The sequence below is a fragment of the Nesoenas mayeri genome, assembly GCF_963082525.1.
Source record: "Nesoenas mayeri genome assembly, chromosome: 6".
Taxonomy (NCBI): domain Eukaryota; kingdom Metazoa; phylum Chordata; class Aves; order Columbiformes; family Columbidae; genus Nesoenas; species Nesoenas mayeri.
Genome location: NC_137545.1, coordinates 3,795,327 through 3,814,861, shown reverse-complemented (window position 1 = coordinate 3,814,861; position 19,535 = coordinate 3,795,327). Strand labels below are relative to the sequence as shown.

The 19,535-nt window shown below is 45.5% G+C and overlaps 2 protein-coding genes across 2 annotated transcripts; one reads left to right on the top strand and one right to left on the bottom strand.

The window, feature by feature from the left end:
• Positions 1-217: 217 nt before the first annotated feature.
• On the bottom strand, positions 218-10,813 carry LOC308041751 (cytochrome P450 20A1-like; the record flags this gene model as incomplete). Its single annotated transcript, XM_080346656.1, has 11 exons — positions 218-262; positions 484-595; positions 1,460-1,580; positions 2,807-2,861; positions 3,256-3,371; positions 4,052-4,130; positions 4,771-4,938; positions 5,613-5,758; positions 10,022-10,194; positions 10,278-10,327; positions 10,778-10,813. 11 exons carry the CDS (start codon positions 10,811-10,813, stop codon positions 218-220), a joined length of 1,101 nt encoding a protein of 366 aa, XP_080202782.1.
• Positions 10,812-18,730, top strand: LOC308041987 (alpha-aspartyl dipeptidase-like; the record flags this gene model as incomplete). The annotated part of the gene is made up of 8 exons (XM_080346984.1): positions 10,812-10,912; positions 10,996-11,084; positions 12,279-12,353; positions 12,942-13,021; positions 14,415-14,588; positions 16,087-16,146; positions 18,185-18,267; positions 18,652-18,730. The coding sequence occupies 8 exons, from the start codon at positions 10,812-10,814 to the stop codon at positions 18,728-18,730; spliced, it is 741 nt and encodes a 246-aa protein (XP_080203110.1).
• Positions 18,731-19,535: the final 805 nt, after the last annotated feature.

Genomic DNA, 19,535 nt, shown 5'->3' with positions numbered 1-19,535 from the left:
CAGGGTTTCTATTATCTTGTCCTGATACTTTGCAAATGGGTAGAAGTCTGTCTCAAAGAATGTAATGAAAACAAAACAAAAGAGCATGGGTAGAGCGAACAATGGCAAGGAGGGAGGGCCAAGTATGAAGATGAATCCCAGTGAGAGCAAGTATTTGGGTGATACGATCAGGCCTGAAATCATGCTCTGTTATGCACAACTGAACCCGTAAGCCCCTTCAAAAGACGATTCGCCCCCGGTGGACCCAGAACTGGAAGCAAATCTGCTCAGGAAGAGACCATGAATTCCCAGAGCCTCTGCCACAGAGGAACTACAGGGCGAAGTTTGAGCTAAGCTGTACTTTGAGATGCCAGAGCAGCTGCTCGGGTTCAACAGCATCAGAAGAAATGGTCTTCCTGCCTCACCATCCTGCAGGAAGAAGAGGAAACGGCAAATTCCCCTCCAGGAAAGGAACGTGCTCTGGTGCTCCCAGTACTGCCCTACCTCTTTGGGGATGGTATGTTGGTCGACTCTTCCCTCCAGCTCCTGCAGCTGTGCAGCAATGGGAGTGAGCTTTGCCGTTCGCACTGTCTCACACAGGACTTGCCGACAGTACCTGCAACCATAAGACTTGGTCAGTTTAACCCTCCCAGAGAGAAGTTTGTCCATGTCCTTGTGGTGGCACCTGCTGCATTGGGGCCACAGTCTGCTCCTGGAGTTCTCTCAAGCCACACCGAGGCACTTCATTGTCTTTTTCCTGGCCAAGAATCCCAGCATCTTCGCAAGAAGCATTGAATCTCATTATCAGCTTTTAGGGAAGGCTACTGAAATCTCTCTTCGCCACACTTTTTTTCTGATTTTAAACCAAACTGACTCTGCTTAAAAGCATAAACACACCAGTCCTTATCCTGAACCTCTCACCCATACAAGACGGGGCAAGAAACCCACACACTCAATACTCCCTTACTGAAACTCTGACATTGGTCCAAATACAAAACGTACCCCGTTGCACCAACAGATGCATGAAAAATAAAGGCACACTGTTGACCAGCCATCATCCTAGTTCTGCGGCCCTTTTGAAAGAAGATTACTCCATGCTTTCTCTCTAGGTATGTCTAAAATGAATCCAACCATTAAAATGACTGATAACTTTCTGAAAACCAGGAGAGAAACCAAACAAAACAAGAAGCAAAAAAATTTTGGCCTGGCAGCCTGGGCACTGATTCTGTGCTCTGCCAATGAACCTAAAGGGTTTCTTATAGACATCCTGAAGACAGCAGCTTGGTCCCCATGTCTGGAGCCCTACGGCACGTTCTGTCTGTGCTGCAAGTCATGCTGTGGCTTGATCACTTCCAGAAAAAAGAACAGAGTAGCTCTGGGATGCCTTATCCTGTCCCAGTGTAGGCTGGGCACCAGGTCCAGTACATGAAGCCCCTGTCCCCACACAACCTTCCTCCGCAGTTCCTTCCATAGGACCCACCTGAGCTGCTCGATTTTCTCATGTGTAATTGGTCCCTTCCCCAGAACGCCGTCCATCTCCTTGTACAGATTCTGCTGAACATCTTCGGAGGTTGTCAGGAAATAGACTGCCCAGGTACACGCTGGGGAAGAAATCAATATAAGACTGGGCCCAGAAAATTCAATCCTTTACAAACTGAATTCAGTTTTCTTACTTCTTGTATTTGCAACATTACTTTTTGGCACAGAAAAGGATGACCCTCTGGTCACAGCAGGCTGGGGAAGGGACCACACAGCCCAGCAAACCCTGGGGAACCAGGGTTTTAGGCCAGCCACGCCAATGAAAGGCTGGTTTGTCCAAAGCATCAGAAAATTCCCTTATTTAGGGGGCTTCCCCAGCACATCTGAGGTGGGTACTCCAGACAGCCAACGTCTGGGGCTCCTGACTGGGAGCAAGAAGAGCAGCAGAGCTCCCTGCAGCAGGCTGGCCAGCACTTTTCTCCCTCACATCTACAGCTATTTTGTGAGCTATTCAAGAGATATTTTCAATAGCGGAGTGAAACAGAAACCTTGCATAAGAAATAACTGTGTAGGATACAGTTTTCCTAAAGCTACAAGTAAATGTTCCTACCACTCCAATCTGTCTATTCATTAGAACTATCTGGAATCCCTGAGGAGTCGAGCCCCTTAAAATTGGAGAAGATATTCTCTGGGAGGAGCATTATCATATTTGCCCAATTTACTTGCCACAATCTTTAACACCCAGCTGCACCTAGGAGATTTTCTTTGGAGTTCCAGCTCACTGGCTGAGATACAGGGCCTGATAACCATCCCCCATCATAGAAGATTTTACACAGCTCCAGCTTATTTATATCCATAATTTTTTTTCAATAATCTTTGCACAAAACACAAAGTAGCTTATTTGAAAGCCTTCCATACATGGAGCACTCCTATCCTCCAGAAATTCAAAGCAGCCAGTCAAATTCCAGCACTCTGCTCTAATTTCCTTCCCATGTGCCAGAGCCTATTTTACAACACAATCTTTGTAGCTGACATCTTTTGGTGCTTTTTCATGAAATTTAGCATCACTTGGCTGAGTTGAGAGTGCAAGCGAAAAACAATGGGAAGAAAATCTAAGGTTCACCAAAAGACTGGGAAGGTTGTCAAACACAGCTTAGTTTCAAATCACTAGCTGTGAGGCTGTGTCAAGAGTCCGCTGTAAAATTAGCGTGTCCTACACATCTGTAGCTCAGGAGAAACAGAATGATGACTATAATTTTTTGTTAGCCTAGAATAAGCCTCATGTCATCACACAGAGCTTCAGACAGCTGAATCTGAGGATGGAAAGTTACTTACAATCTGTACTTACAGTTAGCAGTGATTATGCATCCTGCCAAGGAGAAAATCATGGTATCTTCCAGAATCTAGGAAATAAAATCTACTTCAGAGAATGAAGCTCATGAGACTGTAAAGATAAAAAAGAAGTGGCACATTCTCCATTCAAGCGCATGAAATCCCTTTAGTGCAGAGAGCAGGAAATACATCTAGAAGACACGGAGTGAACTCTCCACAGACCTTGCACTGGGATGGCACGAGCCATGCATAATGCTAACGTACTTCTGGCTTATAAAAATAGCAATGAAGCGGTGGCAAGGAAGTTACCAAAGCCTAATGCAATTAAACATTGTGGGAACGGAAAAAGAACAAGAAACTCTGCTTTAGTAAGGAATCTGACCTAAGATGCAAAAGCTTAAATTAATCAAAGGCTACAATGTAATGAGCAAGTCCATTGGTGTGTAATGACTTAGCTGCACACACCTGCTGGTCACTCAGGCTCCCCTGCAGCAAGGTGTCTATAAAGACGTGTCTGTTGAATGATCTCCCTCGGCACTCCTTTGTAACTTTCCTTAAGGTGGATTCCATCTCCATCAGAGCTTTGGAAGCAAAAAAACCATGTTTATTTTAAAACCTGGTCATTCTGAGTGCTGCAGAGAAGCAAATCCATCTCCCCAAGCAGATTTTCAGACCAGCTGGCCCTGCTGGGCTCACTTACAGAAGCAGCCTCTGTTACATGTTGCTGTCAATTTGGAAGGCAATATCTCCAATTTAGCTGAAAAGGAAGGAACCAAGCAAGACAGGTTGCCTATAAAAAGCCAGCCTTACAGGTATAACTGAGACACGTACTCGATGAGCTGAAATCAGCAACACCTAAACACCAACCTGCACTAGCTGGAGTTTGTGAAATTGTGTCCTAATGCATCATACTGCTACAACTCAGCAACAGGCCTGAACAAGTGCCGATGAGAAAAGCCCATTTTAATGGGACAGTAGTTGTGCTCAGGTTCTGAAACCCAAAGAACTAACAACAAAAAGATGGAAACACTGGGTTTGGAGGACTAACAAGCAAATCCTTAGTTCTGGATACAAACTGCTTTTAACATCTTCTCAATCAATACTGAAAGGCTTTAACTATTCGTGACAAAAAAGACAGGACAACCGAGAAATAAAGTAACTTACTGTGAAATATATAAGAAATAAAAGCACTGCCATAACAGGCTTGAAAATCAGTATCAATCAGAGTGGAAGGAAGACCCCAATTTGGGGAGGTACCTACCATCTTCGTAAAGCTTCTTCCTGGTCATGTTTTTGTCAAGAGACCCATCCAAGAAACCTTTCCCAATCTCTGACCAGATCTGAAAGGACAGGGAGAAGAGCATCATCACTCACCGCAAGCTGAGACCCTTCTATTTTTCCCCTGTTCAGTAATACGAAAACACCAAATCAAATGAAGACTTCCCGTGACTACAAGACTGGTCTCCTCTCTAGGACAGCCTGTCCCATTCCAGATATTATGATAGCTGAAACTGAATTGAAATGAAACAACTGTAATTACAACTGTAGGAAAAAAAACATGGGATTCTTTAATGGGAGATTAACTATTTCTTTCCTACCCTATCACCAGCAGATTTAACATCCCCAGATGAGGACATAGCTTGGGACAGAAGATCTTTGAAAAGTGGAAGTGCCATTAGCATTCCCAACAGAGTTTAACTCACTTATGTACCAAACACCTTTCAATTGCCATTGGATCTGGGCTCCTGATCCCCATAGATCCTCTAGCAATGTCTTAGACTAATGACAGCAGGATGAGCAGTAGGATCTTTCTGACAGTTTCAGCTTGGGATAACTGAGGCAGAGCCCTCAGGCTCTTAATGTTAACTTAATGTTCAAGTCTCAGCAGTAGCTTGTACTAAACTGTACACAGACACAAGCCGTGTGCTGCTGGCGTAGAAAAAGATAATAGGAGATTTCCTGGCTCTTTGTGACACTTACTGCATCGTGGTGCCTGCGGAATCGGATAACTTCCCGGTCATCTTCAAAGCTGCTGCCCATAGCTGTCTGCGTGACAGCCTTCATGGCAAAGCCCAGCATGTGCTGGCAGAGGGGCACGTGTTGCGCCTCAGGCACAGACAGCCATTTGGCTAGCAACTCTTCTGACAGCTAGAGAGGGAAGGAACCATTAGTTGGCAGTAATATCAGCAGACTATTTACCAAACATACCCTAGAGACATTCCCACCCAGTTGCTAGGGCAGACCACATTTTCACGGCTATGACATGAAGCTACACTCTTTCCAGGGTTTCCTTCCATTAACTTACAAACAGTAACATTTTAGCCTCAAATCTTGTGCGTCTTCCCAAGGTTTCCCCCCAACAAGGTAGCCCTGTCCTCCTCTCCTGCTCCCTCTATCACAACAGAAGCCTTACAACCTTTAATGCTAGTAGCTCCAGATTGAGAAAACAGATCAAATTCTGGCTGCTGGACTGAGTCAACAGAACAGTTCTTCACCTTTTTGTGATCCCAAGAGCTGGTTCCTTGCTCCCCGCTCCTGTCCTGAGGAATAAATCTAGAATCCAGATGCTTCAGTATGTTTAACTGCAGCTGGTATCTTGGCATAAAAAGCCATCAAGCTGAGCCTTCCCCCTAACCCACTGGAGCTAAGAGAAACCAAATATTCACACCCTGCTTGAATGGGCAGAGACTGTTTGCTGTCTCAGATGCTTATAGTTCCAGCACTAATTTGAACATAGCTCCTTTATCCTAGTGATCATTCTCACTAAACGTTCCCCTGTGAGCCACACAGGGCTTCTCTGCTGTACAAAGGCAGTTACGCACTTTCTGGATGAGAGCAAAGTTACTTTGCAAGGCCTTGTTGACGCCATTTTCACACAGCTTTCTCCTCATGTGGCTCTCTCCTGTATCCGCATTCAGGCTGGACTGGTACCTCAAGAGGGACTTCAGCATTGTCTCAAAAGGATCCGCTGAAAGCAAAAAAGGAAACGCCATTCAAAAAGTCAGGCAGTCACACCACACAGAGATGATGAAAACAGTTACCTCTTTAATCAGGCACTGTTACTTGTGCACCTCTTTGGGCTGTACATCTTCTCTTGCTCAGTGGGCTGGGACCTCATATAAGGTCTCTTCTCGGGCAGAGCACCATCCTGTGATCAGCAACCCCTGCAGAGGGGGCCTGTTGGCTCTGCCAAGGAACTCTTTAGCAGTAACACCTCAGAAGCTTGTTTCCAGCTTTCCAGTTCCCAGCTGGTGGTGTCACTGACGTGGTGACACCAGTGAGCGTGGTGTGCTCCTCTCCCTCCTCCTCCAGCCTGACCTGCAGCCCCTCTAGCACATTCCCTCTTGACACCTGGTGCGCTCTCCTGCCCTGACCATGGCTGTGTGCTCAACACAGATCAGCTCCCATCAGAGACTGGGCCAAAGGTTGCTCTGTGTGCTCCTCACCTTGCTTCACGACCCAGCAAACCTCAGCTGACACCCTACTGCTCCTGCATGATTTCTCTTGCATTTGCCGAGTTCCCTGCTGATGAGCTCTTCCCAAACTAACACCCACCTTTCTCAGTCGAGGGCTGCCTCCAGCAGAGCTCAGACAGAAAACAGTGCCCCACGAAGCTACAGAATACTTTGTACTTCTAATTGCCTTGCTTCCTATCTTCCTTCTGCACAGACGCTTGCAATGGTGTAGAAACCAGACAAAAACACACATCCTCCTTCCTTCATATCCACAGCTCACTTCAGTTAGATTTTTAACTCTGAATTTCACCACCAGGGGCCTTTACTTAATAAAGTTGCTAAGGTACATTAGATGTCAAGGCAAAACTATGCAATAAAGAATGGCATATGCTTTTCCCTTTCTCTAAACTTTTCTGTGGGTCTTGCAAAACTGGCAGAATCTTTAAGGAACTACTTAGAAGCAGCAATCAGGGGGTTTTCAAGAGGGATATTTTATGAGAGTTTGTTATTTCTCCCAGATGGAAAATGAAACCTCTGAGGCATCAGAAAACATCAAGGCTGAGCTAGACACATATGACTTTACCAATTGTGGCTGTATTTAGGATTCCCAGCAGAGATCAGGGCCTCATTGCGCTACCAGACAAACACAGGAGACAATTCCCACCTGCACAGGTCTTACTACCTAATGACATGGAGGTAGCCAATGAGGCCATGAATGTGGTAAACTTTCCTAAATACTTTTCTCTCATATCATTTCCCTTCCAATGTTTTTAAGCTCTGCATCTCACCCTCTTTCCCACTTTGAATGACAAGGAGTATGTGTGTGTGTCTTTCGGCAGAGCAGATGGTACCGGTGGCTCTCCACGTGGAGCAGGCTGTTACGTGACTCGAGCTGCTGCTGCCAATTCCTCCTCCGAGCTGCTTTGCCACGGATAGGCTGCTGCTATTCGTGCCACAATGGCCCGCTAACTGTTCCTGGCAGAGCGAGGTACAGTGCTGGGGTAGCCAGAAAGACACATGGTTGGTGGTGAGGCCCACACGGCAAATCTGGCAAGCAGATGCATTTGGAGAGGCCAGAGGATGCTTAACACCACCACCTGCACAAACTGCAAAATTCTCCTGGTGCAGATGAAAGAAAACTGCTGGATCAAGCACGGGCTGTTTTTGTCTCCCCTGTCTCTGGTGCAAAATGACAGCGCCATGCCACTGACCCACCCTGTGCTGTGCGCTCAGGACTGCGGAGCCCAGGCTGCCCTTTGCTGAGGGCTGGCCCTGCCTTGCAGTATTTGGGAAATGGCTGTTTCTCCACGGGGACTCCACAAGGCACAAACGGTCTCTCAGAGATAGAGCTCTGTCCTGGGTCAGCTTTCACGGACTTCTTCCTTTGTCCTTGTCTTGAAAACATCTTAAGGCTACATTTTCAGTCCTCTCAGTGAAGCATATAAAAATTTCAAATGTTCCTTCCACTTACAAGGAAATCTCCCTCATCCCATGAGCCTCAGAGTGTTGTCCTGGACATCATTGTAAGTGAATGTGGGGAAAAGATCTAACTCTAGACAGTCAAAACAAATGCCAAGCAGAACTGAGTATCACAAATGGAAAGGACCTCTGAACCTGCAGAGAACAAATGCACACAGAACAGCAATGAAGCGGTCCTTAAAGCGGTCCTGCTCAAACAGGCCAGGACCCATAGCTCCATCTCCAGCATTCGATGTGCATCAGGTTCATTGTCCCAACCCAAAAGGTGACATCAGCTCATGGGAGTTTTCCAAGTGGGTCTCTGAACACACTGGTCCTGGCAATCCTGAGCTAGTTCACCCTTTTTACACCCACACCCTTCGCAGTCCTGCTTCCCCGGAACATCTCACAGGAACTGCCAGTCCCAGCAGCAAAGTTTTACTTCCTTCGAATTCTCCTTGCAAACTAATCTCAACAAAGCTCTAAGAGGCCACGAAAAGGTACCAACTTCAAACACTGCCTTAAACATTAGGAAAAATAGTCTCCTGGCACTAGGAACCTATTAATAACTGTGAATGCAATTAGTCCAACTTCAAGGCTAGCAGCCTACCTTTGCACTTTCTTTATTCAAAATCATGCTGAGTGCGGGGGCCAGAGCCATACACAGGATTCCAGGTCTGGCTCATGTTTCATCATCCTTTCCTCTCTCTACAGAAAATACATGCACTCTTTTCTTTTTTTCCATGGCCATGTCATCCTGCAGGCCATCAATCCAGCTCTTGTTCCTCCCCTTCCTGTTGCTGCTGCCCCAGCCCAGGGGTACGCGTCTCCTTGCTCTGACACTCTGCTTCCCTGCGCTGGCAAGGGGTCCCAGTGTGATGCCATCAGGACAGGCTGCCACCCTAACTGGGAGTATTTAACCTCCCCAACCCAGCCTTTCGCTTTCTCAACACAATCCAGCCTTGCTCCCACTTTCACTTTTCATATCCCTTTGCCTCCAACTTCAGTGATAATCCAAGCAGTGTCCAAGCAAATTCTGAACTGAAATTCTGACGGAAACACAGTTCTATCACTTTCCTTGTCTAGAAGTCCAATTATCAAAGGAGTACAGCATGCATTTCCTATTTATCCCCATCCTTAACAAACCTGTTTAGCCCTTGGGCATAGCAGGATGCCAGGCTAGTCTGTAGCTGCCTGGGTCACTTCATTACCTGTATTTTAAGTCCAGGCACTGTATTTGGTTTTTTTCCCAGTATTTGGGTACTCCAAAATTCAGTACATTTCTGAGAACTTCCCTGCTCAAGTGCTTGTCAGCACTTCTCTGAGTGTGGAGAAAGTGACTGTCTGCTCAATTTCCCAAAGACACACAAGTGCATTCAGCTCCTTCAGAGTGGGTTTCCACCTTCTGGAGTGTCATTGCTATCTACTGCGTCTTGCTGATCTTTGCTAACTCCCACACCTTCCCCAGATTGTCACCGTTTTCTTTGAGTCCATCATGCAATTGCACAAAAAGCTTACCCGTCATGACCCCAGCACAAAGCGATGCTGCGATATGTGCCTGTGCCTATAGACAGCTTGCAGTGTCAGGTCAGAGCTGTGCAACCAGCACCTTATTCAACCTTATAGGATGAAAACTGGAAAAACAAGAGGTTAAAGCCAAACGTCAACTGAGTTAACTTATTGCCTGGCATCACCTTAGGAAGAAAAGCACCCACCTAAGAGGCTTACACCATAAATTCAAATACCCTCCCAGGACTAAGATGGTGAACTCAGCTACCAGCACCACTGATCACTTCCAAGTCTGGAAGATCATTTGAAGCTTTCAGCACAAAGTTCCACACACCAAAGAAAAACAGAAGTTAAAGCACTTCAAATACTACTTTAAAAACCTCCATACTGAACCACACCAGTGAGCTATCACAATCTAGCACAGCTGTTTTCAGACTTAATTTAGCAAAGTTCCTTCTCTTAGATTGTATTTCAAGCTGGTTTTAAAATGTTTGCCAAATGGCTGCAGGATCTTCACCTTGCAGTTTCAAGTTACTAATGAGCATTACGTTTTCCATCAACATTTGCTTGTAGGGAGATGGTAAAAGACACAAGCATGCTAATTTCTTGATGGCCATTGGACAGCAGCAACTCTTGGTCACTGATACTCAATTCCAATAAGAAGGATCAAAGACATACCTGACCCACCATGACAGCTACAAACTAAGTCTCATTTTCTTTCTACTTAGAATGAAGCCCCAGCTTCCTTTGACATAGGATGCCAAGCAAGGCCAGAAGGAACAAATGGACTCAAAAACAAAGCAAAGAACACTTAGACAACCGTTTGGGGTTGATATGTTGTTTCAGGAGATCAATGGAGCCAAGGCTGACAACAAGACGCCTTCCAAACCAGAAAGAGACCAGTGGGCCATATTTTTCATGAAGGTTCACCAGGAACTCATGCAAACTGCTGCTGGCAATGATGTCTGGCAAGTTGCCATCCCTGAGGAACACAAAGAGGGTGTCTGGTCATGAGCAGCATCCTCTGCCAATGCTGAACTTGATCGATACGAAGACAGAAAGCACTTTTCATCAGTTGGAGCCAGCCCAGGGATAACTGATGCTTGCCTAGATGCCTAGAGAGGGAAAGGAAACGGATCAACCTCCTTGAATTTAAGATTTTAAGATTAAGCTCTCCAGCAGGAGAGCTGGATTTTCCACATCAATACTGCTGCATAACTTATAAACATTAAACAAAAGCTGGATAAGCCACATCTTCAGGCCTCAAACCTACTAAGGCTTCTGAAGCAAATCAATTGTGTGTGCCTGGTCTCACTGGCTAAACCATGATTATAGACCTAGTTGAAAGATCCCTGCGTAAAAATTTTAACGTTCAGGTTTGTGATGTAGATCTCACACCCGGATTTTGCCCTGGACAGCAGCATACGTGCAAAACTCCAAGGTGTGCAGACAACGCCTTTGTAAGCGGAATTCAGCGGGGCACGCAGAACACGCGGTGTGCCACAGCCTGTGGCCGGGAACGCCCTGCGCAACAAGCGCTCTCGGGGGCGCCGGCCCGGCCCCACCGCGGCGGGGCAGGAAGGAGCGGGCCGGGCCGGCATGGGGGGCCCGCGGCGCATGCTGCTGGTGTCCGACTCCACCCTGCACGGAGGGGGGTACCTGGGACACTGCCAGCAGCACATCAAGAGCTTCCTGGGCGAGTAAGCGCTGCGGAGGGGCTGCGGGACCCTGCCCGGGCCCCCCCACCGCCGCGCTAAGCGCTCTCTCCCCTCTCTTCTCCCAGGAAGGTGAAGCGGGTGCTGTTCGTTCCCTACGCCCTGCACGACCGAGATGCCTACGCCCGGACCGCCAGGGAGCAGTTTGAAAGCCTGGGTAAGGCTGGAGCGCCCCGGCGCAGAGTCCCGCGGGCAGCTGGCGCGGAAACGGCGCCTTTGCCGAGGGAGCGGCCGTGTCGGGCTCCGGCCGTGCCCGGGACCGGCCTCGCCAGCCGCTCCTGTAAGAGGAGCCGAGGTGGTGAACGCCCCTGGGCATCAACGCTGCCACAGTCCGTTTTCCTGGGCTCCGAACGGGGGTGGTGCTGCAGAGAGGGGAAGAGGGGTTTGGCCGGCTCTGCTGTAACTCGAGGGACTGCAGCACGGAGCTGGTTGCTGTCTTGTGCCTAGAAGTCCATGCTTTAGAGGCCTCCGGAAGAAATCTTGTTGCAAACACTTTGTAACTACTTCAGGGGGGAAGTTTTGGTTCCTGAATACTAAGTGGCATCTTTTTATCCTCCTTAGTCACATAAGGGAATGTTTCTTCCCATGCATCTTAAACCTCTGCTCAAGCCGTGCAGCTACTGGGGTTAAGTGAAGACTATAATGCATTTCAACCAGCCAGATATTTCCATGATGAACAGCAACTGAGCTTTGCTTCGAGCAAAGATCTTTTCAGAGCAGCCTGCAGCAACATCTCCGTCTAATATCTATCACCTTTCAAGATAACTTTGGACCTGTTACTGTAGTAATAAGCAGTACTCACTTCCTTGGGCAGCACACCTTGCTCCTTATCTTGCAGAGGTTGCTGGTATCAGATGTCACATGTACTTCTGGCTCTCCTGGTACTTCCCGCACTTAGTGAACCCCAGCAAGGCAAATCTGTCAAAGCCAGACATTTTAACTGTTACCAAAAAACAAATTACAAAGATCAGATATTTGTAGTAATGCTAGACCAATGATGGCACATCACAGACTCAGAATCAAGCTGAACACTGACAGCTTTTTCCTTCTCATTTTCTAGTGAGCCGGGAATGCTCAGGGGGACTTTGTGCCTCAGGTGGCACCTGCTGAGCGAAGTGCTCTGCTCTTAGACACTGAGCATGTGTATCCATAAAGCAAAGGTTTGCTTCATAAGCCCTGCACTAACATAGGACATATACAGTTTTGTGGTGTAGAGTTCTCCAAAGTTTCCCTGGTTGTCTGGTGAGACTTTTGTCTTGAGTGGGGTATGGAGAGAAGGCAGAAGGGGTCTGAACATACCACATTCTTCTTCCAAGCTGGAGTGGCAAAAGTGAATACTTTTTCATTTAAGGTTATGGGCTGGACAGCATTCATGAATCCTGTGATCCAGTGGAAGCTGTAAGAAAATCTGAAGCAATATTTATTGGTAAGTTTTACTTTTTGCTCCCTGATGAGGGTTTATAAAGGGCACTGGATTAGTCCTGCTCAGAGCTGGCACTGTAGAGACAACAATGAAAAAGCTGGGCCTAGTGATTACTAGAAACTACAGAAAACAGTGCTTGAATTGGGAACAGTAAGACCCTGAATTTAGTGGTGGGGAGGGAAGCAGGAGAAATTTATCAATGGAACTTCATCTCCAGTAAGTTTCAAGTTATTAATTTGAACAGTACTTCAGGGTTTAAAACATGGTCATAGCAGCTGTATGAGCCTTATGAAGTCCGGAAGATGCAGGGCCACTGTGCTTAATCTGAGCAGAGTCCCAATGCCACGGTCCTCGTATTAGAAGAGTATCTGCTGCCAAACAGCCAGCGTTGGTGTTCCAAGGACAACTCAGGGCATGAGCCCATGGCCTGCTCAGTGACCATTTGTCTGAAGCTTCTGGTTTTAGTGCTGCTCAGATCAGGATAATAGCCTGAACAGAGCATAGAAATCACTGGGTCTGCCTAGTTTGTAAAGGCTTCAATTAAAACTGTTGGTGAAAGCATGTTAAATAAGCTGGACTCCCTTTCTGCAGGAGGTGGGAACACATTCGGTCTCCTGAAAGCTCTGTATGACCACAGCCTGATACAGGAGATCAGGAAAAGAGTTCTTGAGGTAAAAACTACAGGGTTTGGGCCAAGTCTGAAAGGCAGGATCTCATGTACAAGCTCTTGTTCAGACAAATCCGAGTTGATTCCACATATTTATTTTTAATATACTTCAAATATTGAGCCATCTCATTGCAGCCTGACGAACTGAAATCTGTGGCCAAATAAGGCTGTCATTAATCCTTGAAGCCTGAAAAGAAGGTCAGCAATCTGTCTGTCTAGAGCAGTTTCCCACATGTGGAACTGTAGAACCTTAGGATCAACAATGCTGCACAGCGCCTTAGAAGGAAGCCCATCAACTTTAAATACTAATGAAGAATTTAATCTGTGTCCAGAAACTCTGGTTTTCAGCTTGAGATATCCACTTTGTATCTTGCTAATAGATACAGATGTGTTCAAGTTGCAGGTTGTCTGCTAATAAACCAGCAATAAAGCTGGATCCTGCCTTCTAGACAACACCCTGTTGATGTTGAAAGTGGTGTAATTACCTTGAGTACCTCTTGGACCTGGAATTGAGAGGTACGAGTGCCATTGAGCCCTTCTGGTCAGCAGCCCCGTTCTGGCTGGTGAATCTCATAAGGCACAGCAAAAAGATGCCGTCCATGGCGGAGAACAGAAGTAAGGTGTTCCTCTAGCACTGTGGAACAGCAAATGACTTCAGGCAGATTTATGCAAGTGCAGTATCTGAAAAGGCCAGCTGCCAGGAAGAAAGGTTAGCCAGGCTGTCTTAATATACAGAAGCTCAGTGCCTGTTGTGGGCAGAAAAACCATAAAATGTTGGGCCCCCAGTGAAATCTAGATAGGTATTTGGTTATATTCACACCAGTTCTCTCCAGGTAGCTTATTCTTACAAATTGTTTAGCATTATCCATACGCTTGTATGTTTGTGTGGAATCCTTCCAGGTACAGCATAGGACATACTACTATGTACATAGTGCTACGTACATAATAGTAATACCTACAGCGGTCATAGTACCGGTAAGTTGATGCCGTGGCAACATTGTACTCAGCTTCAGGTGGCCCAGTCTCCTCAGAAGGTAGTTAAAAGCTAGTTCAGATATTTCCTCTAACTGCAATGTAGACAAGTTTCTCCTCTCTTAATAGCAAAGTCTAATATATGCACTGACTACCTTATAAGTTCTCTCTTGTGATGGGGTCACAGAGCTGCAAGTGCAGGACATTCAATAGCTAATTCTCCAGCAATCACAACATATACAAACTATTGCACACTTCAAAAATCTGAATTCTTGTTTGTCTGCTTTTCACTTATGAAGTCAGCAGTGAAGTGAGCTAGAAGTACTAAATCTGATCTGATCGCTGAGTCTCTGAGATTGATGGATGCTATAAAACGTAATTCCTAGTTGCGATACTGCATACTAATCATTGCTTTTGTCTTCCAGGATGGGATTCCTTACGTGGGATCCAGTGCAGGAACCAACGTTGCTACGATCAGCATCAATACTACCAATGACATGCCAATTGTTTATCCACCTTCCCTGCAGGCCCTAGGCTTAGTGCCTTTTAATATTAACCCCCACTACCCGGACCCAGATGTGAAGAGCACTCACATGGGTGTAAGTAAATCATGCCAGAGCTAATGCAGTAACCAGGGTGCAGCGGTGTAACAACAGTCCAAATTTATGAGGCCTTACACAGCTATATAACTCTAACAGCTGCTCTCTAGAGCAGCTGGAAATGTGAGTGGGGCAATGCCAATGAGGCAGTAACATTTTACTCCTCTCTAAAGCTTTCCTGTGAGTGGGAAGAGGAGTTGGCAACAGTATTAGTGAGGTGGAACAGAGTGTTTCTCACCGATACTTTGCAGTGTCTGAAATACGGTTGCTTCATACCTGGTGTGGAATTTGGGGCAGGGCAGGGAGAGAGAAATTTGAAATGTTAAGGTGCAACGCATAGTGTATCTGGAAAGTTCTGCCATAGTCTGTCTTACCTGCTGCTTCAGAAGACATAACTTAAACATACATTAAGAGGCTTAAATATCTGAAGGACCCATCAGAACAGGGAGGTCTTGAGATTGCATGCAAACCTGTTGTGTGAGAAAATACTCAGGCGCCAGTGTCTCTGCAGAGAGCACCCCCTGTCATGTCCATCACTGAGCACACGGGTGTGCTGGTGTGGCTGAAAGAAAAACACTTTAACCATCAAGTACAAAGACTGACATCTCCACACTATGGAGGAGCCGATTATTGAGGAGCCTGCCAGGAGCTAATTCCTTAGGGAAGAGTTTCTATGGTGTGTCTTTTAACAGGCCAAATGCTTATAATCAAATTTCTTCATGGGTAGAGGAAGTATTAAGAATTAGGGGACACTAAAGAGATGGAGGATCAGGGTGTGCTTCTAGAATTTAGATTAAGTTATAGGTACTCATTTAATTATCTTGGCTTGTCACTAGATGAGCAGGCAGTCTTTTCCCTATAAAAAGCTTTTGCTGTTTCTCCTGGAGGAAGCTAGAAGCTCTATGCTGTACCAAGTCCCTGCTGTGTTCCTGTGTTTCCTTACCAACAAATCCTTCTGGTTTGATTTAACTACTGTTGCTCAGTTCAGCAGCAAACCCTCAGAAAACATGGCAGAGCTGTTCACAGCAGGAAATTCTTCAGTGCATTACCTACTTGAGGACAAAACAAGCAGATATGTAATCAGTGGAAATCTATGGGTCACTACCCTCTTCCACGAAGGTGGCATCACAGGCCTTTGCTTTGCTTCCACCACTGTCCTCAGGGCTCTTGTTCTGAGAGTGATCATGAAGAGATAACATTAAAAAAAAATAGAGCTGGATGAATTGAGTGGAAGTAAAATTTAAGGCTTTTCAGGCTAGGGATTGTGTTAGTTCTGTTTGATCAATCTACAGCAATTGCTGCTAGTGAAGAAGGGTAAAATATGTATCTATTAAAGTAAATCCTGCCACTACCTTCAATACATTAGTCTAACGAAAGCATTCTGCTTGAGGGCAAGTGCCTGATTTGTTTAATGTTAGGAAATTGCTTCGTGTCATGCTACTTGGTGAGCTCCAAGTCCTACCTTACTGCCTGGGCAGCTAATCTACACTCATTGCAGGAGACAAGAGAGGAAAGAATTCGCCAGTATCACGAAGAACCAAACACCCCTCCAGTTCTGGTGAGTAGTAGTTCCCAGTCAGGAAGTTCATAGCTGTAGCACAGTAAATATTTTAAATGCATTCTTGCTAGCTTGCAGTGGAGATTTCCCTGCCTGACAAGCCTTACAGAACTGGGGCATGGAAAGCTAAGAGCTTCAACCTTGGGTTTTGCTTACTTGCAGAAGATGTGTTAGAACAAATGAAATGCATTCTGCTAATTAAATGTGTGGAGTCCTGTTGCCAAACACATTTTAGGCAGCTCTGATCTTTCCAGTCACTGGCCAGTCATATGGTGTATGTTGGGGGTGATGTGCATGCAGATTGTAAGATACCTCCCCTGAATCTTTTTGCAGATATTCTTAACTTTACATGATGTTTCATTCTCTGTAGGTTCTGAATTTGCTCATTCAGTAGTAATTACAGTACATCTGTCTGGGGAAGTGGGACCTCTGCGTTTCCTGTCCCTGTGCTTCAGCTTGGAGTATAAAGTTTGTGCTCTAACAAACCCAGCTGGCTGGTGTTTGGCCCAAAGTGCATCTAAGAATGGTGGCAGCACAAGTTCAGGGTGTTTCAAAAAGATGGACCCCATCCGAAATCACAACACAAGGTGTTTTGGGGTCTGTCGTTCTGAAACACCCTGTAACTGGTGTAAAAAAAAGAAATAATAACTGTCCCGTCCCAACAGATGGGATGAGGGATGAGTTAACTCTAGACGTGACACGCGCCCTGACTCAACAGATGAGAACAGGTGTGAGTTAACTCTGGGTTAATTCTGTGCGGTTATGTGAAGTGAATGACAGACAATCACCTCCAGGGTCCAATTCAATTGTGAGTTTTAGTAAAAGTTCTTGTTGGAATATTGGTTACAGCGAATGGTGACTTGGACAAAGTATAACAGAACTTATAAACACATTAATAGCGAAAATCCTACTGCGAGCGATATGCTGGCAACCATCAGTAGCTATAATATGAAATTTAACCAAAAATCAACAGCAGAGCTTAAAGATGGTGTTATCCTTATATGTTCAAAAGGGAAAGGGAGAAAGAGAGTACTGAAGGAGAGACAAAGAAATGGGGGTATAGAAAAAAGGAGAGAAGGAAAGAGCAGAGAGAAAGGAAGAAAGAAAAGAGTGAGGGATCCGGTCTCTTACGGCCCCACAGTGTGGATGACAGGACTTGTACGATGATGTGTAGCCTTGGTGTTCCGCGGCGAGGATGCTGGGGTCAGGAGCACAGCGTCCTCCGATGTCTGGTTCAGAGTGAGGGTCCTCAGCGTGCTGGTATTGGTGAGGCCAAGCTGGTATTCCCTTCGCTGAGACTGGTAGACTGGTATTCCCTTGGCAAGGCCGAGCTGGTATTCCCCAAACCATGCTGGTTTAGTGAGCTTTTTATAGCTCCCAGAGTAGAGGAAAGTCTTGGGGGGAGTCAGGGGGGAAAGTGGTGATTGTGAAAGAGGGACAAGTCTGGACAAGTCCTGGGCCACACTGAGGGTCTACGGCTTGCCCCTTTTGTGTCATGCAGAAATCAGGGGGAAGTGGTGATTGCAAAAGATGAACAAGCTTCAACAATCCCTGGGCCATGTTAAAGGGTCTCAACTTTTCACCTTTTTTTGCCAAGCTGGACATATAATGAGATGGGGCTATGTGCCCCCCAGCACATCCTCCATTTCTGGTCGGTCAACCGGCCTGATCTGTGGCTCCTTAGCTCGTCATTGATGTGTAGATCACAGTTTCCCCTGCTCTGAATGTGTCTTCTGGCTGAACTAGTTTTGTCACAATGTTTTCAGCCATGATCCTTATCAATGCTCAACAACTGGAAAAACACATTTTCTTTTTCTCCTTAATGGTTTGTCCTTCTTTAAAAGGGAAAAATAAGCAAGAAAAGCAGCTTCTAAAACAAGATAACTCACCTAAATTTGTCTTGGCAACTTTGTTAGAAATAAATGAGTGAGAAAGTCTTGTTGGTAGTCATGGCGAGCTGCACTAAGACTGCTTGTGACAAGCATTCTAGCCTTACTAATAGCTTGAAAATAACATTAAATGCTTACACCTACATTAGGGCTTGCGGGAAGGTGCGATGCTGCTAGTGGAAGGAGACAAAGCCACCTTGCAAGGAGTGACAGGAGCACGTCTGGTTTTGAGGTAAGTGCTTCATTTGAATTGAAATGGATATCCTCCTTCAGATAGATAGGAAGAGAGACTTCTGTTAGACTCCTTGTCCACGCTGCCTGTTCCTCACATCAGAAATTAATCCCTTGTTTCCCTTTCCCATTCTCTTTTCGAAGGCCAGAGGAATGCCAGTTTGCCCCTAACGTGTTCAACTCGAGAACACGGGAACTCATGTCTTTAGTCATATGAACGTTTACCAAGAAATCTAATATGTCTTTCCCATGACGCAGGCAAGGAAGAGAGTCAAAACTCTGCTTGTTCTGAATAAGGATGCTTTGTTCTGTCCCTCGTAACAGATGGAAGCACAGTTGTCCTAGCTCCTGTTAAAGCTCACAACATGTTTTGTCTCGTTTACAGGGGTAAGAAACCAACTGAACATGAGCCTGGAACAGATTTCAGTTTCCTCCTGATTGACAGTAATCTCCAGAATCTGTAGCCTTGCATATTCTGCAGCAAAAGTCACTTTATGGGAATGCAATGAGGAGGAAGCAGAGAGATGCTTCTAGTTCCAGGGTGGGTGGAGAACCTTATCTTCATAAATAAAGATAAATATGCATTAGTGGGCTCTTCTCCCCAACCTAACTCATGTCTTGGACACCTCTACCAGCAAAAAGTCAAATTTTATTGCAATACTTGAGTAATCATAGCTATTCTTAGTCTGAAAGTGTCTGTACATCCATGTATCCACTTTGATCCACCAGAAGAAAGTTATTTCAACACAACCAAGACTGGATAGCAAGTCAGCTCTTCCTGCTGCCCAGTTTTACCTGCCAAATGAAATAATTGTTCCTTTAGTGTACTCCACACCATTGGTTTCATTTCTGCGCTGTTAATAAAGGGAGAAGTTATGCATTCAATTACTTTTATTTGCTTCAGACTCATGTTAAATAGATACAATACTAATTATGTACAAAAGTGTGCATGTTAAAAATTGTCAGGTTACAAACTTGCAAATCCTAGAAAAGTGCAAAATTTTGAAACATCTTCCACCATGCTGTACAGAAAGAAAATCCATCGTTAGCCAATATACACACTCTTAAAACATACTGATCGAAACAAAATAAGACATATAGTATACTCTTAAAGCACCCAGAAGGGAAAAAGATATTGCACAGAAGACTGTCAGCAAGTTCATTACAGTGCCTGAAGGCTCATTTTGAAAGTAGATATTTACAACACTCCCCACTACCTAACATTTAACTCTTAAAAAAGGCATTTTTTGGCATTTAAAAATCCATTTA